The sequence below is a fragment of the Quercus lobata genome, chromosome 5, assembly GCF_001633185.2.
Source record: "Quercus lobata isolate SW786 chromosome 5, ValleyOak3.0 Primary Assembly, whole genome shotgun sequence".
NCBI classification, from domain to species: domain Eukaryota; kingdom Viridiplantae; phylum Streptophyta; class Magnoliopsida; order Fagales; family Fagaceae; genus Quercus; species Quercus lobata.
Window position 1 is genome coordinate 65,235,087 of NC_044908.1, and position 27,463 is coordinate 65,262,549.

General features: G+C 34.9%; 1 protein-coding gene and 1 pseudogene across 6 annotated transcripts; both read left to right on the top strand.

Moving 5' to 3' along the window:
* The first annotated feature begins 2,656 nt into the window (after nt 1-2,656).
* On the top strand, nt 2,657-27,460 carry LOC115991885 (protein MOR1). 6 transcript variants are annotated; one of them, XM_031115864.1, is made up of 54 exons: nt 2,657-3,084; nt 3,174-3,279; nt 3,366-3,489; nt 4,430-4,509; nt 4,719-4,896; nt 5,013-5,077; nt 5,831-5,913; nt 6,021-6,106; nt 6,253-6,366; nt 8,127-8,246; nt 9,389-9,491; nt 9,746-9,882; nt 10,231-10,296; nt 10,383-10,500; nt 10,600-10,640; nt 11,689-11,760; nt 11,847-11,954; nt 12,040-12,145; nt 14,125-14,237; nt 14,361-14,448; nt 14,604-14,704; nt 14,869-14,976; nt 15,104-15,209; nt 15,287-15,366; nt 15,448-15,597; nt 15,711-15,786; nt 15,991-16,115; nt 16,209-16,319; nt 16,396-16,545; nt 16,696-16,770; nt 16,863-16,944; nt 17,037-17,152; nt 17,233-17,331; nt 17,421-17,495; nt 17,591-17,686; nt 17,768-17,878; nt 17,994-18,095; nt 18,325-18,507; nt 18,584-18,695; nt 19,846-19,922; nt 20,016-20,095; nt 21,134-21,196; nt 21,276-21,408; nt 22,122-22,244; nt 22,400-22,477; nt 22,684-22,842; nt 22,929-23,087; nt 23,813-23,910; nt 24,061-24,217; nt 24,298-24,414; nt 24,720-24,815; nt 24,948-25,019; nt 26,345-26,630; nt 26,731-27,460. In XM_031115864.1, the coding sequence occupies exons 1-54, from the start codon at nt 2,925-2,927 to the stop codon at nt 27,000-27,002; spliced, it is 6,096 nt and encodes a 2,031-aa protein (XP_030971724.1). In that variant the 5' UTR covers nt 2,657-2,924; the 3' UTR covers nt 27,003-27,460. The 6 variants fall into 6 exon arrangements, with proteins under 6 accessions (XP_030971724.1, XP_030971725.1, XP_030971727.1 ...); XM_031115865.1 differs by having other exon boundaries at nt 21,282-21,408; XM_031115867.1 differs by having other exon boundaries at nt 17,777-17,878.
* On the top strand, nt 24,456-24,568 carry LOC115993380 (annotated as a pseudogene).
* Nucleotides 27,461-27,463: the final 3 nt, after the last annotated feature.

A 27,463-nucleotide genomic window follows, 5' to 3' on the forward strand; every position in this document is an offset into this window, starting at 1 on the left:
ACCTAGAGTAACATACAAATTAATTGGGGATCTAGGCCCAACAATTGTTACAACATTAGAGCATTTACAACAGTGGAGCTAAAAATTTAGCTTTTTAGCTCCACCAAAAGTTATTTTATTTATTTTACCTACACACATGCTGCAGCAATGGATCTATTTTAGCTTTCAACACAATAAAATAATATAAACATCACAATAAAATAATATATCCCTTACAATAAAATAATAAATCTACTACAATAAACAACAATCACAACCATCCGCAACCGCTACCGCTGTCACTACCGCCGCCGCCGCCACCGACTCTTCCACCGCCGCCAACTCTTCCACCGCCGCCACATGATAGAATAATATATTCTCTACAATAAACAATAATCACAGCCACTACCACCACCACTGTCACTACCACCACCGCCACCGCAACCGCCACCTCCACCACAACCACCACCATCAAACAAATTATTTTTTTCTCACTAATATAGTAATAACCTCACTTAAAATTTATTACAAAAATATTATGGTAACATTTCTTAATTTTAATTTCTTATTATTCTTTATTTTATTTTTCCCATTATTTTCATCCAAATACACATTTCTTTTTTCTTTTTAACTCTTTTTTTCCTCCTCCACACACGTATACTCCTCTTTATCTTCACTCTATCTTCACTTGCATTTTTATTTTTCTACTTCAGCTTTGTCTTTCTTTCTCTTTCACTCTATCTTCACCGTCGCCCCCACAACAGCCATACCGGAAAACACAAGCCCACTGCCACAAACACAAACACAAGTCCACTGCCCACAACAGATCGGAAAACACAAACACAAACCCACATCGGTGCTGGGCATGAGATAGCAGAGAGAGGGTGGAGCTCGGAGGTTCGGCCTTTGAGGTGGAGATCTAGAGAGAGAAAATGCAAGATAGAGACCCACATCGGCACTGGGCATGAGATAGCAAAGAGAGAGGGGGTGGAGTTGTGGAGAACGCATAGAGTGGTCGGCGCTGGGCTGGGGCTTCGGTCGGCGTTGGGTAGGGGCTTGGTCGGTGGCAACAAGCAGAAACGAAGTGTGAGGATTGAGTAGAGAGGGAGCAACGGACTAAGTAAAGAGGCACGGGCAGTAGAGAGTAGATGAGGGAGAAAAAAAAATGAGAAGGAAAGAGGAAGAAAGAAGAGAAGCCGGAGAGAGAGAGTGAAAAAGAAAGAAAGAGAAAATATTTTTTTAATGGAAAATGAGAGAGAAATTTAATAAAATAATTTATTTTATTTTAGCTCTCATGAATAGTACACATCTATAGATAGATGTGCACTGTAGCAATGGAGCTAAAAATTATAAATTTAACTCCACTACTGTGAATATGATTTTGGGATTTGAGGAGCTAAAATATAGTATTATAGCTTTATACCTCCATTGCTGCAAATACTCTTATGGGTTGCACCACCAACACACAACAATCTAATTTTTTTTTTTAAATTATTCTAGAAGAAAAAAAATATTCTTAAATTAGTAAAACACGTCACACATAAGCTCACTACAAATTTTTGAATGAAAAACTCTAAAGATGTTACAAGTTTTATTATATCTATCTATACTATCTATAAGATGATTCTCATTTTTAGATTGGACTTTTATGTGACTCATAAATACCTCTAAATCTTACATTTAATATGGACAAAATTTGAGGACAACCTAGTAAAAATATATCTCTAACTTCACGTAAAATGCTTACAAAATAGGACACTCAACTACTAAACCATGCCTTCAAAACAAACTTATCCAAAAATTAAAAAAAAAAAAAAAAAACTTCTTAGTCCACTTTGATATTTCCCTCAAGACCACCTTCCAACTTTTTTTTTTTTTTTTGGATTCAGATCCTCTAGATTTCCTAGAGTACTCTATCAAATAGATTTTCTTAAATTTTAACCATTCTTTAATGATTTAATGGTCTGAATTTTGCTATGTCGTCATTCTACTAACAATAATTTTAATTGTTTTGTTTGCAATATTATTTTATTATTTTAAGAGTACTGTTAGTGGAATACTGACATGGCAAAATTTAGACCTTTAAATTATAAAAGAGTGGTTAGGATTTAAGGAAATCTATTGTTAGAGTACCCTAGGAAATCTAGAGGATCTAAATTTTTTTTTTTTTTACTTTATCAAGACTCACTAGTTTCTTTTATTTATTTATAATTTTTGATTTTTTTTTGAGAATATAGAATTTTTGATTTTCTTAATTCCTAATTTCACGTACATTAGACAAAAAAATAAAAAGAAAAAAAGACAAAACACTTGTGATGAAACCAGTGAAACTTATAAATTGATGTGATAATGGATGCGGTAGTACCTATAGTAGTACTACTCTTTGCCCCTTTAAAAAATAAGATTAGACAAATATGAATATGTTGTGAAATTGTTATTAATTATTGATGTGATTTTATAAAGAACTAAAAGTTTCAAAACAATGTTTTATTGAATACAAATTATTTTGCAAATTAGTATTTACTTCCAATTCAGGCCCTCTTCTTAATCACGCGCTATGAATGCGCGTGAGAAAAACATTCCCTTGAAACGTACTTTCAAAAATACCATATCTGTCCTCCCCTCTCTTAAAAAAAAACAAAAAAACAAAAACAAAACAAAAAGGCTTTCTTCTCTGTTAAAAAAGTTAAAAAACACCGGGCTACCCTTCGTCTCTCTCTCTTTCTCTCTCTCTCTGTCTCTCTATACTCAAGTTATCTGATCTCGCCGGCACTCGGCAGAGACACTAAAAATAAACACACAAAAAAGAGAGAAATTTTAGGAAAGCGAGTTTCTCATTCCTCATACCTTCCTCTCTCTCTCTCTCTCTGCATTTTCCATAGATCGATTAATATTGGTCAGTACAACCAACACAGTAAAATAAGCCAAAAAGCGAGAAAACAAAAATGTCTGAGGAAGAGAAATTGTTGAAGGAGGCGAAGAAATTGCCTTGGGAAGATCGATTGCTACACAAGAACTGGAAGGTCAGGAACGAAGCCAATATCGACTTGGCCGCGCTATGCGATTCCATCGCAGATCCCAAGGACTCTCGCCTTCGCGATTTCGGTATGTTTTCGACTCTTTTGGTTGGTTTTTTAGGGTTTTGGACTCAGATCTGCGTTTCTTCGTTTCTTAATGTTCGATCTGTAATTTAGGTCCGCTTTTCAAGAAGACAGTTGCGGATTCCAATGCGCCGGTGCAAGAGAAGGCGCTCGACGCTTTGATTGCGTTTTTACGAGCTGCCGATTCCGATGGCGCTAGGTCTGTTTGCTTTTTCTCTTTCTTTAGTTTTGGTTTGTTTGTTGTTGAAACTTTGTAATTTGGATTGGTATTTGGTAATGTTGAAGGTATGCCAAGGAAGTATGCGATGCAATTGTGGCGAAATGCCTCACTGGAAGGACGAAGACAGTGGAGAAAGCTCAGGCGGCATTCATGCTTTGGATAGAATTGGAGGCAGTCGACCAGTTTTTGGTGCTTTTTCTCTCTTTCTCTCTCGCTATAAGAATTTGCTGCCTTTAATTGTTTTGAGTGCAATGCGTGTGTGTTTTTTTTAGTTTAGACTTAATACGTGAACAATAAACAAATGCTTCTTTGTATGCTTTCATTAATCAAGCTGTTCTATAGTATGTTATGGGGTTTGCCATTGCAAGGGTCAATTTATTTGGTCCATTTTCCCATGTCTTATTGTAATGTTCTTCTTTTTTTGATAATTGGGTGAGGAGGGATTTGAACCCAGGACGTCTCCATTGGAAATTCAGGAGGTGTCAGGTTGAGCTACGAGGCTTTTGGCTATTGTAATGTTCTTCTAGTGGCCATTAAATTTGATGCCTTTACTTTCCTTTTTTCTAAAGTTGGAATAACCTGTCCACCATTTGCTCTCTATGTGAATTATCGTACAATGCTTTAGTGATAGTACATTTATAGATTTCAATTCCATTTAGTTGCCACTATTGTGGCGATTTGCTTAAGGCTAGTGTAGAGTCTTGGTTGTTTCTTTATTCTCTCCTTCATGTTTGGAATTCTTAGTGTGCTTTTGTTCCTTTCTTTTAAGTAAAACAATCCTACATTCCCACTGGACTCATTTGAGATAGGTTACACATAATTGTTGTTCTTGTATGCACATTTTTGGTACAGTCAATGGAGCTAAAATATTCTTTGTAGCTCAATTGGCACCTCCTGGTGTTTCCAACAAAGATGTCTAGGATTCTAATTCTCCATTCCCCATTATTGTAACTATTGAATTATCAAAAAATAATAGTTTTTTGGTTGTGCTATTTGAATTGTATAATCAATTTTGGTACTTGCAAGGGGGAAACGTGAATATGATTTGAGAATATGTTCTTAGATGTACAAAATACAATCTTTCTTTTAAATGTAGGTTTTATTAACTTATGGGTCCTGGTAATTGTAGGATGCAATGGAGAAAGCAATAAAGAACAAAGTTGCCAAAGCTGTTGTGCCTGCAATCGATGTTATGTTTCAAGCCTTGAGGTTTGCATATTAAGTTTGATTTTACAAATTATGCGTTAGTTCTTTTGCATCTCCTCACCTCCTTAGCAAGAGATGGAGGTAGAGGTCATGGGTTTTATCCCAAGTGTGTATGTGCATTTTGTGTTTGTATTTACCTGTTGATAAACAAAATGTATTATGTTGTTCATTTTTAATAAATAACTTGATGGCTTTGTTCTGATTGTCATTAGTGAATTTGGAGCAAAAGTTGTTCCCCCAAAGAGAATTCTGAAGATGCTTCCTGAACTCTTTGACCATCAAGATCAAAATGTTCGTGCATCCTCTAAAGGACTGACTCTTGAGCTATGTCGTTGGATTGGGAAAGATCCTGTAAAATCAATACTCTTTGAAAAAATGCGGGATACAATGGTATGGTGTATATCTTGCATTTGTTTTTCTTTTGTTTTGTATCTATAGCTTGTCTATGTTTCTCCTGTTATTTGAAATTGTAAAAAAACTCTTGTTTTTATTTTTGGGTGTTGAAGAAAAAAGAGCTGGAGGCTGAACTTGTAAATGTTACGGTCACAGCTAAGCCATCTCGCAAAATAAGGTGAAAGTCCTGTTGTGAATAACCATGTTTCTAATTTCTAAAATTTATCTACTTGTGTTATGATCTGGTAACTTCTTTGGCAATTGTTATGATCATATTATGTCTCTAAATGTGTCTTCATGTTGTTCCTTCTATGCCTTTTTCTTGTTTTCTCCCATAAGAATAGGTTGAGGGTGAGGTTGTGGGTCTAAAATCCACTGGGCATGTGTGTTCAACTTACCAATCAAAATTATTTTTTTGGGGGAGGGGTGTGTGTGTGGAGTTCCTTACTGATTAATGCATTGCTCATGAGCAGTGGCAGTCCTGCATTGATTTATGTATTTTTAGATCCTTCTAAAAGTTTAAATCTTTAAATATTTGAACGAAGGGACTTTCTTGGATTGTAGCTTTCCTATTTTCCTTATGTGATGTCCTATGTGAAAATTGGTGTCTATTTGGCTTTGCGTTATTTTGTGTAATATGTGTACTTAGGTATTTTTATTTTTTATTTTTTTTATATTAATGTTTTCTTGGAGGTTAGGGGTTAAGTAAACTAAAAAAGGTTTATTTATTTATTTTCTTCAATGCATTTTCATTACCTGTTTAACAAACACTCCTTGTGACTGCATGCCAATTGCACTTTTGTTTAACATATAATTTTTTATGCATTATTTATCTCAATAACTGTTCTTTTTTAGGAATTGTATCAAAATTGAAGTGAGAATATTGTTGTTTCCTTTTTATGGATGGGATTAATTGTTATATGCTTATTAGATCTGAACAAGATAAAGAGCCAGAGCAGGAAGCTATATCTGAAGTTGTGGGCCCTGGTCCGACTGTAGAATCTTCAGATGATGGTATGTGTTGTCCCTGCAGCATCCTTGAACATGCTTTCCATTGAAACATGTCAGCACCATAGCAATGTTACTAACATATCTTTGTTCTTGATATTTTCGATTGACAGCTCCGCAAGAAATAGACGAGTATGAGCTTGTTGACCCTGTTGATATATTGACTCCTCTTGAGAAGTCTGGATTTTGGGATGGAGTGGTCAGTGTTCCGTATCAATCTCTCTTTTTGGTCACAGTTAAACTTATTTTGTTGGGCTATATGGGGGGTTAATCTTCTCATCAAATGGTGCAAATTTTGATGTTTTGGAGCTTAATGATTGTTTTAATGTTGTATCTATTTTTCAGAAAGCTACCAAATGGTCAGAACGAAAGGAGGCTGTAGCGGAACTTACCAAGCTTGCCTCAACGAAAAGAATAGCACCTGGTGATTTTACAGAAGTTTGTCGAACATTGAAGAAGGTGGGTTAAAATTATTTAGTTGAAGTAATTGAGTCTTCATTTTTATTCAGTTTGAGATTGTTCCTTTGTATTCTCATTTGGGCTTGATTATGGGTACATTTTATTCAGGCTAAAATGCAGTTTACACCCTTCAAGTTTGGGGTTGCTTCTAAATTGGCCCCTCATCCATGTAAACTTGCAATTTACACCCTCGAATATCACAAAAATGTCACTTAATGGGCAAATGAATGTAAAAATAACTGGGTTATGACAGTGGATTCTGCCCATACTATGTATTCCTGGATGTGCTTGTACTTTCACATCTTTGATTTGAGGTTCCAATGGTTGTTTAAACTAGACTATAAGGTCAAAACTTTCAAAGCATATTGGCTTAATTTGCAAAGAAAAGATTTCAAGTAATTAAATCTCTCTATTTGTATTGATCTTGTTAGTAGAGTCATGAATAGGCAATTGTGGTTCAATTATGAAGTCCAATTTAAGTTATAAAGATACTAAAAAGGTATTACACCTAAAAAATGGTTTTACATGCCACTCATAAAAGAAAATTTACGGACCACTTAACCAAAAAACACTGCTGATAACTTTAAATTATTGATTTAAAAAAATTGAGCATCTAAAGGTATATGCCCTTTATTACTTTTCAAAAAAAAAAAGACAAAGTTAATGCGTATGCCTTAGTAATTGTGCATATATATATTTATGGAAAGTATTATCGATGTGTGCACATGTGTGTATTCTTTTTTGCACACAATTGAGGGGCCCATCAAATTGCTATGAGTAAATTTGAGTCAATGATCCTACTGCAAGGTTAAAAGGGCACCATTCTAGATACTTGGTTGGGAGATCTACAACCTACCACAATGGGGATTATAATTCAGGTTCTAAAATGAATTTTAGATGATGAAAATCGCTCTATATGCCTCACTTGGGACAGGGTTGTGAATTCCCTTTGTGATCAGCAAATTGGTTGGGTGGCTTGCTCAAACTTGTTTTTTTTTTTTTTTTTTTTTTTGGTTGACAATTCAATTGATACAACAAGTGAAGGAGGGGTTTTCAGTTTTGAACCCTGGTTCTACTTATAAAGGAGATGAAGCAATGCCATTGAGCTACAAGGCTCTTGGTGGTGACTCTTATTAAACTTATCGTGTGGTTTTTGGTTTTGGGTGCAATTTTGGCAATTTGGAGAGTGAAGTAAAAGGTTAAATAAATATAGGAAAACCATAGACAGGTAGTGATCTGAATTAAGTAGTTACCTTTTCACAGTAGTTGTACATGAGTTTTGTTGGCAGCAGTGAAACCATGCTCACCATATTTTGAATTAATCTTTTTGTTTGCTCATTGCATTTTACATGTAAAAATTATTTCTTTCTTTTTCTCACATTGCAGTTTAGAGGTTAGAACCTAAATTCTTTGAATCATGAATGATGTTTTTCTATATACAGTTTATTTGAGGGAAGATATTGTATTGTGGAACCCTATTGTTTTAAAATGACGATGCCTATAAAGACTGCAGTGTCAACATCATAGTTGATGGCATTTGATTTGTATTTGTTTGCATATGATTTGAAGGGTTTTAAAATTTCAATGTGTGTTTGGTTAGCTAGAATTTATTATTTGATTGCTCAAAAGTTGGCAGGTTGATATGCTTTGCATATGCTGTTTTATAATTTTTGACATGTTGCTTTGTTTCTGAACAGCTGTTCATGCAACTAATAATTGCCTTGCTAAGTAAAAGTTTCACTGATTGTTTTTTCATGCAGCTTATTACGGATGTGAACATTGCTGTTGCAGTTGAAGCTATTCAAGCTCTTGGCAATCTTGCCCGTGGTCTTAGATCGCATTTTTCTGGGAGTTCACGCTTTTTATTGCCAATTCTTCTTGTAAGTACAATTATGTAATTCTAAAAAAAGGAAAACTAAAGTTAAAATGTCTATAATTTGTGTATCCCTTGTTGCATCTCAAGTTGTTCCAAATGATGCACTATTCTATTATGAAAGAAGGGAATATATTATTATAGTATGATTGCATCCCCCCCCCCCCCCCCCCCCTCTTTTTATCTTTTGCACTTTTTTTTTCCCTTATAATGAATCTACTTAGAAACTGAATTGCTATATTCTTCTGATGTCTTATTGTTTTTACGAATTATTTTGTGTCATCTTGTGGCAGAGTGTTGATCATAAACTAAAGGCGTCTTTGGTTATTGAAAATCTCTTGTTTTCCTCTTTGTTTGGTAATTTGAAAATGAAAACAGTTTTGTGAGAAGAAAAAGAGATGAAACAAGGGTCCTAATGTGTAAACAATGAACAGAAATTTTCACATTCCCTAGAAATAACAAATAGGAAATGCAAAAATGTTATAGGTGCAAAAGCTCTCTCTTTGAGCAAGGAGGGTGTTCCAATACTTTGACTGAGCAGGACATGGTTCCCTTGTGAAAGTAATAATGAAAGGGAAGCCCTGATTAAATATGATCAACATTGCCTATATGACTTGAAACCAAATGTACCCTGATATATTTGACGTGTAACTGGAAGTGCTATAAGGAAATAGGATTGGTTCTCTTGTTAACCTTAGTGGTAGGTCTTGGTCAGTTGTTTTTATTTTTATTTTTTGATAGGCAGGTCTTGGTCAGAAATTTTATTTTCTAGTCGTAGCAATGGGTCACTTGGATGCTCCCTGGAACTGTAAATGATTTTTTTTATATGCTACCTTTACAATTGCCTTTGCTCTTTGTATTTTTTTTTTACTGATTATATCTTGCAAAAGACGTTGAGGTAAAAGAGTGAAAGTATGCAATTCAAAATCTATAAATCTATTTATATGTTACATTTTTTAAATTGAGGAAAACTATTTTCTTGAGGAAAATTTGTCCATTTGTGGTCGTCAATATCTCTTTAATAAGTTATCTTATGTTTATTTTTTTTTTAAAGGTTTTTGTGAACCCTATTCAAGAACAGAATCATTTCCTTTTGTTGCTATGCCTGAACAAGTGGCTGCTGATATAACAAATATTTTTCTTTGACAGGAAAAACTGAAAGAGAAGAAGCCTACATTGACGGAAGCACTTTCTCAAACTCTCCAAGCAATGCACAAGGCTGGGTGCTTAAATCTTGTTGACATTGTTGAAGGCAGGTTTTATTATGTTTCATTCAAAAATCACTTCCATTATCTCTGTTCCCAATAAATTCATCTTTCTTTACTTAAAATAATTTTTTGGTTGCCTTTCAAATTGGTTAGTTCTGAATATTGATTAAAGAGAAGAAGTTACAGTTTTTGGACGTGGTTGCATGAAAAAATTATGTGTCTTCATGTTTCATATATTACATGTGGTTGGTGGTAATTGTGAATTAATGTTGATTGTAATGAATGGTATTTATTGCAGATATTAGGACTGCAGTAAAAAACAAAGTGCCTTTGGTGCGATCTCTAACCTTGAACTGGGTTACATTTTGTATTGAAACAAGCAACAAGGCTGTTGTTCTAAAGGCGCACAAGGATTATGTACCCATCTGTATGGAGGTTAGTGCCTGTGGTCTTACCTGTGTTTTATTTTTCTGGCTTTTAGTAACATGTGCTGTTTTAACTTGAGATCTATGAATAAGAGGATTTAATTCTATATTCTTAATGTCTGGGATTGCCAGTCCTTTGGTGCTTCCATTATGGTCTGATACAAGTGTTGCTCCTTTGCTTGGACATGATATGGATTGTTATTTACATTTCTTCTTCCCTTTGCTAATGCCTTTCTGAGTCATATATGGATACAGAGTTGTGCATAGTCATTGATAAGATTCGTTTGGGACTTTCCTCTGCTACAATTTTTATGGTTTCTCATTTATGTGTCTGAAGAAAATATTTTGGTTTGTGTAGAGCCTCAATGACGGGACCCCTGATGTGAGGGATGCAGCCTTTTCAGCCTTGGCAGCAATGGCTAAGGTAGTACTGTCAACCTTTTTTAGTGTGAATAAATAAAATATGAAAACTACTGTTATTTTCAACTTCACTTGTTCATTCATTTTTAGTTGGTTGGCATGAGGCCTTTGGAAAGGTCATTGGAGAAACTTGATGATGTTCGGAGAAAGAAGCTTTCTGAAATGATTGTGGGTTCTGAAGCTGGTGTGTCCACTAATACGAGTTCAGGTTTGTAAATTTTTTGTACTTCAAGTGGATACCAATTTAATCAAGTGTTTATCTTTAGAGGTTTCTCTTTCTTACTTATACCTTATCCTTGTGTGTCAGTCACAGTCCAAACTTCAGGTGGAAGCATGCCCTCTTCAGTGGTGAGTTGATACTTGATTTTTGATTAAAGTTTCATGCTTTGCATATTTAATGCCTTTCACATATGGTACATTAATGAAATTTGATTGTTACACTAGGTTATTTAATGTATTATGGTTCCAGATTTTTATCACATTTGGGACTTGCATTAACTGCATTTGCATCAAAAGCTAAGTGAGAAGAAAAAACAGAGGAACTATCATGGGATGGGCTTGCATTAGGAGTTTTGGAACTTCTTACAATCTACATAGGCGTACATAGTCATCCAATCAACCATTAGCATGAGTGGAGAGTATATATATATGTGTGTGTGTGTGTGTAGAGTATAAATGCCAAATATAAAACAAGATGGAAGTTCCTTCCTGCTGTAATGTATACATCAATGAAAAAGGGGTCCTCTTCATTTGAAATGGATCCATTTTGTGCTTTATATTAACTATTACAAATCTGAAGGTGTATTTAGTGCCACACTATTTACCATTTTAAATAATGGGGCACTTTGGCCATTCTTAGATCTAAAGAATAAAATTTTAATAGTGAAATGGATTCTTCATTTTAAGTGAAATGGAGAGCATACTGTTCCCACATGAACAATTTCTAATTCTATTTGTGCAACATCTCAAATTTATTAATTGTACTGCACTGAGTTACATAGGGTTTTCTTTTCCTGTTTCCAACAAATTTTTTTTTTTTTTTTTTGATAAGTATCCTGTTTCCAACAATTTTGAAAACAATACTGGGGCATATTTATTTAGCCCTCCTGCTGTACAGATTCTTTTGACAAATTTTATGGCAAGCCCTTTTGTTTCCATAAGTTCTTATAATAAATATTGTCTGAGATCCCATCTGTTCAACACTTCTAATGTTTACCAAGTTTGATATACAAAAGTTGCATCTTGTTATAGTTACTAAAAAAATGCATCTTGTTATATAAGTAGCTACTTACAAGGTTTTAGATGTTACACTGATCCAATTTTTGTGTGTTGTTGATGTTGATTATTCCTATATTTAGATTACTAGCTTAAGATGTCATTCTTGAATAAATTGCAGGCTTCCGAAGGTGCATCTGTGCGAAGGTCAGCAGCTAGCATGCTTAGTGGGAAGAGGCCTGTCCAGGCAGCTGTGAGTGCTTGTTTGTGTCTCTTGGTGCTTAATTTACTTTATATCACCAAGTATTTCCTAGTTGACTTGTGCTGGTACTTTGATAGCCTGCTATAAAGAAGGGTGGCTCTGTAAAACTGGGTGCTAACAAGAAAAGTGATGGAACTGGACAACAAAAATCTTCCAAACCAATTGAGCCTCCTGAAGACATTGAGGTAAATCAATGATTTGTTTGTGAATACTCTATTCTGATTTTTACAAGGTCTTTGTTAACTGCCTTTTTTTCCTTCAAATTTACAGCCAGCAGAAATGAGCCTTGAAGAGATTGAAAGCAGATTAGGTTCTATTCTACAGGCAGACACTGTTTCTCAATTGAAGAGCACTGTATGGAAAGAACGACTTGAGGGTTGGTTATCTTCTCTTTCAACTCTTTTTATTGTGCTATTATTTGGCAGGTCATTTGTCGATGTATCTTGCATGGATGTCCCTTGTGATGTATCTTTTTGGGCTAGTCATATATTAATCTTCCCTGGCTGCATTGCTTAGATTCCTTCTAGATTTGCATTGAGCTTTAGTTGCCTTTTATTTTTTCTCATTTAGCATCGCTTTGATTTTTCTTTTTCTTTTTTTGTTGGGGGCTAGGGGGGAGGGGGAAGGTAAGGTATGGCCCCTTTCAACATTTTTTAGCATGTGGTGCTAGAGGTAATAATGAGATTGGTTTACTGGGGATTGTAGATTAAGCAATTTAGTTTCTTGTAATCAATTACATTATCCTTTGCTACCATTCTGGTTCATGCTGTTTTATCATGGTAAACAATACAACATCCCATTTCAAGTCCTGTTTTCTGAGTTTCATTTTTCATTCAGTGTCCATTTGGTATTAGATTATAAGCCAGCTTTTTAGCTTTTAGCTTTTATGTACAGTTTTTTAAAACCTCACTTTTTATTACATTTTTAAAGTACAAGTATACTTTAGTACACTTTTAGCAAAAAACTAAATAAGTTGTTACCAAACGGGCGCTCAATTTCATTTTACACCTTGTTTGATAAAATGGAGGGGGAGGGAAGGGAATAGAAAGGGAGGAGGTAAGAGGAAAATAAAGGGAGGTGAAAGGAGAGTATTTTTCCTTCCGAGTATTTGGTTTGCAAGGGAGGAAGAAAAAGAAAAAGAATCATCATGTGGGTCCCACTCGTACACTCCTTTCCTCTCTTTCCTTCAAATCAGGGAGGAAAGAAAAAGGTGGGTGTGTAAGGAAAATTGGTTGCCCCATTTCTCTCCAATCAAATGATGGATTTCTGTTATCCTCCTTCCCTTTTATGTCTTCTTTCCTTTCTCTCCATCTTCCCTCAAACCAGACATTGCTTTAGGCCATTAGTGTTTCCTGCATATGTAATTTCTTTATCTTGTAAATTCTTGTAATGGGACCCTCCTCTCTATTAAATTATTATTTTTGTTTCTACTGAGTAGTTTTATTATCCTATAAATCCTTAATGGGTCTATTCTTATAAAGCTTTCTATATCTAGTGGGTAAATGTATTCAGTCAAGTCGTTAGGACAGATTAGTGCATGGATGTTTATTGTAATTTTGCAAATGAAGGCTTGGGTTCTAAAACATGCTTGAAAAAAAAAAAAACCTAAATTTTGCATTGGTTTGGGTGTACACGTAGCTTGCCTAGGCTATATAATGAACTGATTTTTGTATTAACCAGTAATATGATCCAAGTTGGTTCTAATTGTTAATAAAGAATTCAGGTAAGAACTAGTTCCTTATTTTTGCGAAAGTTCACTAAAAAAAAAAAAAAAAAAAAAAAAAAACGTAAATTCCATTCCCCTTGGGACAAAAACAAACTTATCTTTTTTTTTTTTCATTCAATTAAATACTTCATAATGACATGGTTTTATGGTTTGCTGAAGCTGAACTCCTGCCGTATTATTTGATGTTGTGATTCTGGATTTTAATCAAGGTTGAAAGATTTATTTGTATAATTGTAAGTTTAAACTTTAAACCTTAGAAGTTTTAATTAATGAATTTTATTTACCTACAAAAAAAGGCTGAAATCTTAGAAGTAACTAGTATTTATCCTTGTGCCTTTCTTTGTATATAATTGACATGAACCTAACTTGTTGCACTCCAGTTTTTTAATTGGCTGGTTTTGATTTTGCGAGCTTGGAACTATCAAATGACTTCTGTACCATCATTTACTGTTTATGGTGCATGCCATGGACCCTGGTAGGATTTATGTTGTCTAAAAACTGTAGTGATTGTTTTGTACAATAGTAAAATTTAGAGGCCATGCACTGTGCATTTACCTTGTGGGAACCCTGGTTTGTCAACTGAGGTTCTTGATTGAGTGTATGGTTACTAAATTTAAGTTTTATTGCAGCAATTTCCTCATTGAAACAACAAGTGGAAGGTTTACAGGGCCTTGACCAATTTGTAGAGATTTTGATTCGTTTACTTTGCACTGTGCCGGGTTGGAGTGAAAAAAATGTTCAGGTACTTAAGGGTTCTGCTCTTTCAGGTTCACAGATTCATCTGGTGCTTTCTCCTCCACCCCCCCCCCCCCTTTTTTTTTTTGGATTCAAAAATTACTATAGCCTTTAATTGTTCGTAATGCAGGTTCAGCAACAGGTTATTGAAGTTATTACTTACATAGCTTCTACAGCGAAAAAGTTTCCAAAGAAATGTGTAGTACTTTGCTTGTTGGGTGGGTATTGTTTTCATTTTAGTAGTAGTAGCTAGCTTCATGGTTGTGTTTGCTTTCCAGTTTCTATGGTCAATATGCTGTTTTTCCTTGTGGCTGAATTGATTTTTGTCAAGTCAACTTTAACCTTAGCTGGAGTTATTACATCTAATTGACAGGTATAAGCGAACGGGTAGCAGATATCAAGACACGTGCTTATGCCATGAAATGCCTTACTACTTTCTGTGAAGCAGTAGGTCCGGGCTTTATTTTTGAAAGAGTAAGTATACTTTTTACTTATATAATTTCTGTTAGCATCTGCATATATATATGCATATGAAGAATTTATACTGTAGCAAATATAAACAATGCCCTATGTTCATTGGCATTAGATTTATTTTGATGTTGGTCTAAAATGATTGTTGCAAATTGTGGTTTTTGTAGCTTTACAAAATCATGAAGGAGCACAAGAATCCTAAGGTTCTCAGTGAAGGAATATTGTGGATGGTGTCAGCTATTGAGGACTTCGGTGTATCACATTTGAAACTTAAGGTTTTTCCTGATATTTTAACATAATTATCAAGTTGTGTCTTTGTTTTGTTTTGTCTCTCATGGTTTTTCAATAATAAACTGTAATATTATCATTAATTAAGGTGACACTAACTGTAATTTTTTACAGGATTTAATTGATTTCTGTAAAGAAACTGGACTACAGTCTAGTGCGGCTGCCACTAGAAATTCTACAATTAAGCTATTGGGCATTGTGCATAAATTTGTTGGTCCAGGTGACTAATCATTTTATTTGGAACTGTCCATCTGCCTGTGTTTAATTTAATAAATTCTGAAATGTATTCCACTGCAGATATTAAAGGGTTTCTTATGGATGTTAAACCTGCACTGCTTAGTGCGCTTGATACTGAGTATGAAAAGAATCCCTTTGAGGTACATCAAGTTTGTGTTATAATGCCAGAAATTTGTTTATTGTTTGTGGATTACTAATTGTCCTCATATATCATCCTTCAGGGTGCTTCTGCAGCTCCAAAGAGGACTGTTAGGGCATCTGAGTCCAATTCGTCTGTATCAGTTAGTGGGCTCGATGGCCTGCCACGTGAAGATATCAGTGGAAAGATCACCCCTATGCTACTTAAGAGCTTGGAAAGTACTGATTGGAAGGTTTGATTATTTGTATATGTTGACACCAGTTTGATTTGTCATTCTTCTGGTTGCAGTCAATGTTTAGTTAATAGTTAGAAACATTTCATTTATGGAATTTTTCCATATTCCAGGTTCGTTTGGAGTCAATTGAAGCTGTGAATAAGATTTTGGAAGAGGCAAATAAGCGAATTCAACCAACTGGAACAGGTTTGATACTACTGTCATTTGTTCAAGTGCTTTTAAAATAATCAAAACCACTGCTCTGTCTGTGTCTCTCTCTCTCTATTTTTCCATCTCTCAGTTAATGTCTCATGGATTAGAGGCTGTCCTTTTACAATAAGCTTGCATATTTGCCTTTTGTTTGCAAAGACGGTTAATCTGCTTAAATCTTTTTTGCTATTTGACTGCCAGTTGAGTTATTTGGGGCCCTTAAAGGGCGTCTATTGGACAGCAACAAAAATTTAGTCATGGCAACCTTAACGACTATTGGTAGTGTTGCCTCTGCAATGGGACCAGCTGTTGAGAAGTCCAGCAAGGTTTGTTGACCACTTTTTCAGCTGTCAGTAAATCTTAATGTGCTTCTCGCTTTTTAGAAACTTGAATGTTATTATGAAATTGTTTTATTACAGGGCATTCTGTCAGATGTTTTGAAATGTCTTGGTGACAATAAGAAGCATATGAGAGAATGCACTTTGACTACCTTAGATTCCTGGCTTGGTGCTGTTCATCTTGATAAAATGGTAACTGTTTATTTTCTGATGTTTTAAAAGTTAATATGTTTTTCTGTCAGGTGTGGTAACTATAATTTCATTGTAGGTTCCTTACATCACAGCAGCATTGACAGACACAAAGCATGGGACAGAGGGGCGTAAGGATCTTTTTGATTGGTTGACGAGGCAACTCTCTGGATTAAGTGATTTTTCTGATGCAATACATCTGTTGAAACCAGCATGTTCTGCTATGACGGTATTTTATTTATTTATTTAAATTTAGGAAAGTATATTCAGTCATTTCTTGGCTCAAACGTTTCCTGATTATAACTTGTGCAAATTGTTCATTTCTTTTTTGTTAAAAATTTTCCCTTCAAAATTATATGTATGGTTGGATTTTTCTCAGGATAAATCATCAGATGTTCGAAAGGCGGCAGAGACATGCATTAATGAAATTTTGAGAGTTAGTGGACAAGAGACGGTAAGTCTGCGTGGTAAATTCTGGTGCTTTTTCTAATTCATCTGAGGTATGATTGGTGCCTGAACATTTTCTTGATATAATTTTTTGTTCAGGTTGAAAAGATTCTTAAAGATCTACATGGACCAGCTTTGGCTCTTGTTCTTGAACGACTGAAACCTGGTGGGGCTTTCCAAGGTGGGCTTTCTGGTAGCTCGGCTGACTCTTATTTTTTTAATTCTTTTTTTGGGTTGGTCATGCTTTATTCTAATGTGACATCCTTCTCTTAGAATCCTTTGATTCATCGAAAGCAATTTCAATGGGGCCAACATCCAAATCCAGCTCAAGGGTTGGAAAATCTACTTCAAATGGTGTAATGAAGCCTGGAAACAGAGCTATGTCCTCGGTATGTGATATTTTCTTATCTTGGATATTCTTTTTGAAATGTAACGGCAATATTGATTGTGTGTTTCATGTTCTGGAAAGAGAGTCGTTGCAACGAAGGGGTCAAGGACAGAGCTATTGTCTGTTCAAGATATAGCTGTCCAGTCACAGGCATTGTTAAATGTCAAGGACTCATCTAAGGTATGTTGGCTAGAATATGAAAGGTTGAAACTGGTATAAAATCTAAGGCATTGATAACTTAGCTGTCATTTGGAATGGCTTATATGCAGGAGGATCGGGAGAGAATGGTAGTTCGTAGGTTCAAGTTTGAAGAGCCACGTATAGAACAGATTCAAGATCTTGAGGTTTATAATTGTATAGTGTTCGTAGAATGATATCTTGTTTTCCCCTTTTTGCCAGCATGTGGTGTTTGATCTTTGAAAGCATGCTTTGGATGCAGAATGATATGATGAGGTACTTCAGAGAAGATTTACACAGGCGGCTTCTAAGTACAGATTTTAAGAAGCAAGTGGATGGGCTTGAGATGCTGCAGAAGGTGTTTTGCTTTCTTACATCCTTGAGTATTTGAATTTTATTTGAGAATATGAAGGTCTGTTTTTATATGGATCTTCTATAAACATTTCAGGCGCTTCCATCCATGACAAAGGAAATTATTGAAGTTTTGGATATACTTCTGAGGTGGTTTGTGTTGCAGTTCTGTAAATCGAACACAACGTGCCTTTTGAAGGTGGTGTACTTTTCCTTTCTTCATTATTGTTGTTTCCCCTGTTTATTTGTTCCTTGTATGTAAATTTGTTGCATCTATTATGTAAAATATTACTTCATTCTGTTGAAATGAACAGGTGTTAGAATTTCTTCCCGAACTTTTTGATACCTTGAGGGAGGAGGCCTACTCTTTGACTGAATCTGAAGCAGCCATATTTCTTCCATGCTTAGTTGAGAAGGTTCATTATATTTTTTTATTAGAAGAATTGGTTGCATATATAAACATCATCTGTAATTTGGTTAATATCCTTCTAAAAAATTCATGGGATATTATTTTTCTGTCATTGGGTTATTTCTGTATTGCTGGGTTTAGAGCTTTTTCAATGTGGTGTGTTATATGCCATCATCTGCTCTGTGAAGTTTAAAATGGTTATGGCAGAGAATGCTGAACTTTATGTTGTGCTGCAGTCAGGGCATAATATTGAGAAAGTACGAGAAAAAATGCGGGAGCTGACCAAACAGATTGTAACCATATATTCTGCATCAAAAAGTTTCCCTTATATTTTGGAGGGTTTGCGATCAAAGAACAACCGTACTCGGATAGAGTGTGCTGATCTTGTTGGATTCATCATTGATCATCATGGAGTTGAGGTAAAAGTAGAGAATTTTTTTTTTTTTTTTTTTTTTTTTTTCAGTTCTAATGTGCTTACATTTCATCTTTGAACAGATTAGTGGGCAATTAAAATCATTGCAAATTGTTGCGGGCTTGACTGCAGAACGAGATGGTGAAATTAGGAAAGCAGCATTAAATACGCTGGCTACTGGCTATAAGATTCTTGGTATGTCATGATATGTACTCATTGTAATGCTTCATGATTTTTAATGGGATTTTGGATTTATAAAAGTCATGCCTCAAGGAATGTAATCTTTTTGAGTAGTATTCATTTCTGATTGTGATTTTTTTAAAACATTTTTTTTTTTTTTTTGGTTTTGTTAATGTGTGTGATTAATGTATCAGCTTGGAGGGAGAGGAAAAGGGGGAAGGTTGGGGGGGGGTAGTGTGGGAATTGCTCCAATTTGAAATAGATTCAAACTGCTTCCTCTTCCTTAATAAAATTATTTTTGATAATTCAATATTTTCAATAGGGGAGGGGGAATTTGAACCCTGGGTGTTTATGTTGGAGACACTAGGAACTGCCAATCAGTTGAATTACAAGACTCTTGGCTATGTAATAAAATTATTTACTAATGAAAAAGAAAAGGCAGATTCATAGGGCATGTGGAGTATTTGATCTTTTATGTGTTTACCTGTCATACTTTGTACTTGAGGCAATTGGTGTTAAATTTCAGCATCCCTTGTCCTCAGGCTCTTTCTGTCTCAAAAATTCTCTTTGACACCCCCTGATTTAGGATCTCTAAGAATTCAGCACCAAATTAGATTTCTTGATGAGATCTTGAGGGTTCTTGAATAGGGTTTGATGTGTTTATGTAGTTTTAGGTAATAAGATGATTGGATCTTGAATATATTTAATGGCTTTTTGGTATTAAAAAGTTATTAGAATGAGAAATATGGAAAGATAAACACTAGGCAATCACACCTAGGTTTCTTAAGAAATCACACTTAGTTAGGAGAAGGCAATAACACTCTTGAAGCTTAAAATAGGCTGTTGGAATTTTACCTAAATTAATCTCACTGTGAATGTTATTGACTACAATAAAGCCTTTACATAGGCCTTAAAAATTGATTAAATAGAAAAAACACCGAAGTGAACAATAAGACCCAATTCAATTTAAACTAACTAAGCAGGGTTCCAAGAAAGCTCTCCATCATCTAAAACATTCCAAATTAATGCTTGAGCTCTATAATTGGCTTTCCCTTGCCTCATATAAGTCTTCAAGGGGGCTTTCAGTTACGTTCCCCCCATCACCCCCACCCTCTTCCTGCTCCTTGGCTGTTGCTGAGCACCATTTATTTTCCAAATTTTGCAGGTGAGGACATATGGAGATATGTCGGGAAGCTAACAGATGCGCAGAGAAGCATGCTAGATGATAGATTTAAGTGGAAGGTGGGTATATATTTATTTTTATCTGTGCTGAAAGGTATTTATTTATTCTGTCCTGTTTCTGTTTTTTCCATTAACCTGGATGCATTTTATCAGGTTCGAGAGATGGAAAAGAAGAAGGAAGGTAGGCCTGGTGAAGCTAGAGCTGCTTTAAGGCGTTCTGTCAGGGAGAATGGGTCTGTACCTGCTTTTAATGCTTGGATGTACATGTCTCTGTACCATTTACAGAATAAATTGTCATTCCTGTTTCTTGCTTCCATTCTTGCAAATTTTTTCATGTTAATTAATTAGTGTGTGTGAACTGAGATGTATTTGGCTTTCAACATTTATGCTTGTTGGTTACTGTATCTTGTTTGTGTACCCTTCAGGTTTGCGTTTCTGCTGGCTTAACTTAAAGCTTAAGTTGTCATTATTTTAATAATACTGTTGCTTTCTTTTAATATATATATTAGTGAGTTATAAAAGAATGAGGGAATGTTATTCTATAGTTTTTGATGTCGTGTATCTAGGACATTTGCATGAGTTGAGACCTGTTGCTTCTTTTAATACTTTTATGTCTAAGATCCTTGCTTGAAATTTTAAGGAGATTCGGGATTTAGCTTGTAGCTCTTTTATGTATTGTTTAGATTTTTGTAACTTTAGATGTTAGTTCTTTGATGATGCTCATGTATACTCTCCATGTTCTAGGGGCCTAGGGCCTCTCCTTTTTCGTTTCTAATAAAATTCATATTACTTGTTATACCAAGAAAAGGACTGAAGGAAAGAATTTTGATGATGTTTCATACAATTCTTGTCATAATTCTTACAAATTTTAACTAAGTTTTATTTTGATGCTTATACATGGTGTTTACTATTTCTTCAATTGGAACCCCTAACTTCCATTGCTCATTCCTTTATGAGGCAGGAGGGTGTTCTAATTAGGCTTAAGTACTTATTTATCTTTTTTTTAAGGAAAAAGGATTAGGAAAAGAAACAATTGGATACTATTTAGCAAAGTTCTGCTCATAGTTCTTGCAATTTTATAAAGTTCATCTGCTATCTGCTATTTATTCAGTAAGAAGGATCAGAAGCATACTAGGAAATTTTTTTGTTTAACTAAGGGAAACTTTTGTGTAAATATTATAACCATGAATGCAGTAATTAGCTGTAGTAGCTTTGTGGCTGCCTTGAGATTGTCTTAAACTTTCAACCCTGTTTTCTCTATTGATTAACAGGTCTGATGTGGCAGAGCAAAGTGGGGAAGTTTCACGATCTGTTTCAGGCCCAATAATTACAAGGTACAATATGTACTTCATAAACTTTTAGCTGTTTTTATGGATATGAGTGCATTTTTGTCATGGTGCTAATACGTTTCAGTTCCAGGAAAAACTATGGCCATACTGAACTTCTCGTGGACCAACAGTTGTTGCCTCATACCCTTGCTAGTGCCAATGGCCCCACAGACTGGAACGAAGCTCTGGAAATCATTTCTTTTGGTTCTCCTGAGCAGGTATCCAACTTATATTGTGTTGAGATTTTCTCTGTTGATTGAATTAAACTCTTCCAATAAACTAAGATGATTTCTGTGCGCATTGACACATGTATGTAATAAGCTCTGTCGCAGAGTTTTTCTATTGGTTAATTTTGAAAAATTTCCTCAATTATCTGAAATTTGGCTGGGAAATTTTAAAATTTCCTCTATATAGATGAAATATGTTGTTGGAAAAGTATTGCAGGAGTACTTGTATTGTATGCTAATATAATTGATTATTTATAGTGTATATTGTAGCTGCTAGACCTTTTGTGCTAGAGTGACATTTCTCTTTTTCTTAAGGTCTGGAGTTTTACAAGGGGGTTGTGGAGTTGTCATGCATTCTTTTGTTTGGTGAAAATATTGTAAAAAAGCCACCTTGTCATTCACAGGATTCTAGTTTTTTGTATTTTTTGTGATTTGAGTTGCAGGCCTTCTCTTGGATTTTTTCCATTTCAATTTTATCTCTTCTAGCAGCTAACATGTTAGATATGTGACTCGAATTTCCATAACTGGTCCAGTGTGATCCCTTTAGTTGTTTAGGCCTGATGTTTGTTCTTTTTAAGCTGCAATTCTCTTGGATGTGCATGTCTTTTGCAAATATACAGGCATATCCAATCTGTTATGTATGTACATGAAAATTTCAACTTTAAAAAGTAGGTTCTGAGATTTGAAATATGCATGTGTTGCAGTCTGTTGAAGGAATGAAAGTTGTGTGTCATGAGTTGGCACAAGCCACTAGTGATCCAGATGGCAGTGCAATGGATGAACTTGTGAAGGATGCAGATAGGCTGGTTTCTTGCTTGGCTACCAAGGCAATTACATCTATCATTATGTCATGATGTTACCCCCCCAACCCCTGCTCCCCCCTTGCCTCCCCCTCTCTTTTCTTACACTCCTGTTCTCTCCTGAGTAAGTATTCTTAATAAAATCTTATATTCTCTGGAAAATGTATTTTCTATCCTAACAGGTAGCAAAGACTTTTGACTTCAGTCTGACCGGTGCCTCTTCAAGGTCTTGTAAATATGTCCTGAACACGCTCATGCAGGTAATTTTCCATCCAGCCTGATATTTTACTTTATGCTCCATTTTAATGCAAGTTTAGGTTTGGTCACGTTTTTTCCACCCTAATAGAAGATGGGTTATGTAAGACTCTTAATTTTCTCTTCTCCCCTTTTGTCTTCTTTTCAACCAGACTTCGTTTAGTAGTTATTCTTTTTTCAACGTACTTATGATATCTGGACTTTTCTGCAGACATTTCAAAATAAAAGACTTGCTCATGCTGTCAATGAGAGCACTCTTGATAGTCTCATCACTGAGCTTCTGCTTTGGCTTTTGGATGAAAGGGTTCCCCATATGGATGATGGAAGCCAACTCCTCAAAGCTTTGAATGTTTTGATGCTTAAGATTCTGGTTAATATTTGCATGATAATACATCTGTATTGCAGTTGCTTTTTTGCATCTGTTATATTAGCTTTACTAAGAGATTGTATGTACAGGATAATGCGGATCGAACTTCATCATTTGTTGTTCTGATTAATCTCTTAAGCCCTTTGGATCCCTCAAGATGGCCTTCACCTGCATCAAATGAGTCCCTTGCTTCAAGAAATCAGAAGTTCTCTGATTTGGTTGTTAAATGCTTAATCAAACTTACAAAGGTAGCTTCTCATTTATTACCTTGGTTTCTTTGTCTTTCAGTCTATTTTACAACAAGAAGAAGATAAATTATAGTTTTATTAGATTTGTGGGGAAGGGGAAGGAAAGGAATAGGTTCAGGTGTCTTAATGGGTAAGGGCATTTCATCAATCCAATGGTTTTTCTAAAAGCTCAGATTTATCATTTGACACAGAAATTCAGCTTTAGGGTAGCACATAAAAAAACTTTTTAAACTTACCAGATGCCTGTAATTTTTTTGAAAGAGCTTTAGGGCCCTTAAAGTGCTTTAAGGGGTCTGTCGGTCTGGTAATGCAATACCGACAGGCCCTCACAGGTTTCGCAGAGTCCTCAGTAGGAATTCATTTATGCAACAGTTGCTGAATTCTTCACTCGTTGAAATTGTTAAATGTTTGTCCTTGGTAATGCCTTGCACTTGTTTTTGGCTGAACAGTCAGTGTGACAACTATATCTGATGAATTTGAACACTTGTTATACTGTATTTTTGGTTTCTCCCGGAGATGTTCATTTGTAATTGTCAAGAGACCGTGGCTAAAAAATTGTTTAAATAGTTTAATTATTGAAATTCTATGGATGGAGTGAAATTTATGGAGGAAAATTTGTTACTAATTGATGAAGCATCGGTATTACTTGTTTTTAAATGTTTCTTTTTCTGATTTATGCTCAGATATATTTGGATTTGTCATAGTTCTGCTTCCGTGTTGTACAGGTTCTTCAAAGCACTATATATGATGTTGATCTTGATCGCATCCTTCAAAGCATCCATTTATACTTGCAAGACTTGGGGATGGAAGAAATCAGGAGGAGGTATCCGCCTTGTATATATGTCGTGTTTCTTGCTCTCTTTAATACATATTTATGTACTGCAGTTAAATTTTATTCTTTTCCCCTTTACCCAATATGAACTGATTTCTTTTCTCCTTTTTTCTGCTATCTTAAAAACTTACACAACAAAAGAGCTGGTGCTGATGACAAACCGTTACGAATGGTGAAAACTGTTCTTCATGAACTAGTGAAGCTTCGTGGAGCTGCAATAAAGGGTCACCTTTCTATGGTTCCTATTGATATGAAACCTCAGCCAATTATTCTTGCCTACATTGACCTTAACCTTGAGGTTGTTATCCAGTAGGACAATAAGCTTTTCTAGATATATTTATTATTTTTACTTGTCTTTCTTACACCTTAATGTTGCAGACTTTAGCTGCAGCAAGAATGTTGACCTCATCAGGTCCTGGGGGCCAAACTCATTGGGGTGATTCAGCAGCCAACAATCCATCCTCTGGCACTCATTCTGCTGATGCACAGTTGAAGGTATCATTTTGCTCATTTTCTAATGCTTAATATTCAATCACAATACCTTTCTGCCTTTTGGCTAAGATCAAGTGTAGTATCTGTTCTTATCAGTTTAATATCTGATATATGGGTCATCGGCCCACATTATTAAAAAAATATTCAATCACAAATTTGTGGTTGTCCTTGATATTTCTAATATTATGTTCTATAAATTCCTCTCCTGTGTTCACTTGTTTTTCTGTTTCTCTTTTTGTGACTCAATGATGATTCGTTCCACCCCCTCCCCCCTTTTCTTTTTTTCTTTTGCTCTCTCCAATTTACAGCAAGAACTTGCTGCTATATTCAAGAAAATTGGTGACAAGCAAACATGCACCATTGGTCTATATGAGCTATATCGCATAACTCAACTATACCCAAAGGTAAGCATTTGAGTCTGGGCTTTCCATTTGGAAGATGTATACTTGATAATCCTTTTATTTTTTGGATGGTATCAAAAGTCAGTTACAATCGTGTTTGATTACCTGGCTAAAGTTTTTTTTTCCTGATTTCAGGTTGATATATTTGGTCAGCTCCAAAATGCTAGTGAGGCATTTCGCACATACATTAGAGATGGTTTAGCTCAGGTTTTGTATTATCATCTTACACTAATGAATTGTTTAGGTATTCCTTAAGAAAAAATTGTAATGTAAAATTGTAGGTGCACAAACATTAGTGGCGACTCCAGGATTTTTTTCAGGGGGTTCAACAATAATAGAGCAAGAAATTTGTCATGGAAGTAAATAAAAAATAAAATGATATTTTGTTTTTCTGTACATACAACTTCCATATTATATACAATAATCTAAAATAGTATTCTAAATATAATTCAGTATATAATACAACTATATTGTACAATAATATAAAAAAGTTATTAATAGTTTTAAAGATCAGTAAGACAACAAATATAATTAAATAATTAATCATACATTTTTGTCAAATTAATATCAACTTATTATATTTATATGTATTATCAATTAAATAAAAATATATGATAAATAAGAATACTAACACACCTAAGAGTAGAACTAGGAGTAATGTGAAACAAAGAAAAAAAATAGTAACTAATATAAGTTTTTGCTTTTGAAGTGTATGTTTTTTTTATTTTTTTTATTTTTTTATTTTTTTTAAGAATCATGTATGGCTTTTTAATCATACATGTGATCGCTTTCTTGGAATTTAAGCAAGCACTAAAAAATTCTTGGACTTGAAAATCTATAGAGTATTTATCAAACAATTTGATCAAATAAAGAGAAAAACTAAGAAAATACAGAAGAGAGAAAGAGAGATAAAGAGAATGGGGAAGAATCACAATTGTAGATAGAGATATATTGGTTGTAACAGTATTGTAATTTTTTGCTTATAGAGAAAAAAAGTGCATGAAAAAACAGCTTCATTTTGTTGTCAATAGTAAAGTAAACCAGAGTCCTGCAGAGTATATACATATATATTTTTAACAAATGAGCAAAAATGAAACTTTTTTTTTTTAATAATATTCAATACACATTACTTTCACAAAAATTTTATAGCAAAATCTAGGTGGCAAGTTGTTAATGGTAGGTGAAAAGTGATGTTAATTATGGGTCCAAATAAAAACTAGTTACAACATGCCATATAACATTTATTGTGAAAATATTGTGAAAGTAGAATTAAGATGATCATATTCAAATTTATTTTAGTTGGGTTAAAATTAAATTTAGGATCAGGGTGTTCAAATTTTTATTTTAGGGGGTCAAAATAAAAGTTAAAAAAATTATATATATATTAAAAAAAAATTGACAAGTCGGGGTTCATTTGAACCCCCTGGCTTGAACATAATGCTGCCCCTGACAAACAGTGCATGCACATGCAGACAGGGTGGGAGAAACAATTGAAAACATGTGTGTAATCAGTTGGTTTTGCCCTTCTACAGATGGAGAAGAATGCAGCAGCTGGAAGGACTCCCTCAAGTTTGCCAATGTCAACCCCTCCTCCATCAGCCTTAACAATTTCTTCGCCTGAATTTGCTCCTCTCTCCCCTGTACACACAAATGCTTTAAATGATGCAAAATCCTTGAATATTAAATCTGATCCAACAAACTTTAATCTACCACCTTCATATACTGAGGACAACAGGGCCATGAATGCCCTTACTTCTAGGGGAATCACCTCAGAGAACTCATTGGGGGACCAAAGAAATGACAGATTTATAACTGGAGGTAATTTATACTATTTGTAGTTTTTCTTTTTTTTTTTTGGTTGTGTTTTACACTTAAGATTAAGAAAAAAACTAAGTGGAAAACGTCATGGAAACTGCAGTAAACAGTGGGACATTAGATGCAATCAGAGAAAGGATGAAGAGCATGCAAATAGCAGCAGCAGCTGGTAACCCAAACACAGGAAGCAGGCCTCTAATGTCCATGAATGACAACTCAAGCCAGGGACTTTCTAGTCAAATTCCCCATGCATCAGAGTGCTCTGGTGTGGAGAATACGGTGCAGAGTGGGGTTCTTCCTATGGATGAGAAAGCGTTGTCTGGGCTTCAAGCCAGGATGGAGAGGCTTAAAAGTGGGTCAATCGAACATGTGTAGAAAAACAATTGGAGTAAAGAACGAGTATTTTGTCATCTTATTCATCACCCTGCTTTGTAAATGGATTGAGAGCCAGAATGCATTGAAAGGCAGTTGCCTCCAGTACATATATAGTTGGGATCTGTATTGAGTTTCCCCTCTCCAGTTGATGTCATGGCAACCTTCGGTTTAGTTGCAGAGCTCTGCGGAAAGTAGCACTTTTTGGCCAGTGCTAATGACTTTTAACGTTTCTGCGTATAATTGTATATTTTAGTTAAATATTCTTTTTGCAGATGTGCCTGATTTTCTTTTATTTAATACAAGTGTACTAACTCCTTAGTGCAGTTTTGAGTATAAATTTCCGTATTTGATGTGTTATTTCTGGCACAAGGAAATTTTGATTGAAATGAACAGTGATGTATACAAATTATTCTTCCAAGTAATGGCCAGCATTATCTTGCATTGAAAATCATGAGTCATCA

Coding starts and splice junctions, on each gene's coding strand:
- LOC115991885 (XM_031115864.1), top strand. CDS start 2,925: ATGTCTGAGGAAGAGAAATTGTTGAAGGAGGCGAAGAAATTGCCTTGG. Junction 3,280..3,365: donor GCCGATTCCGATGGCGCTAG/GTCTGTTTGCTT, acceptor GTAATGTTGAAG/GTATGCCAAGGAAGTATGCG. Junction 18,096..18,324: donor TTCCATGCTTAGTTGAGAAG/GTTCATTATATT, acceptor GTTGTGCTGCAG/TCAGGGCATAATATTGAGAA.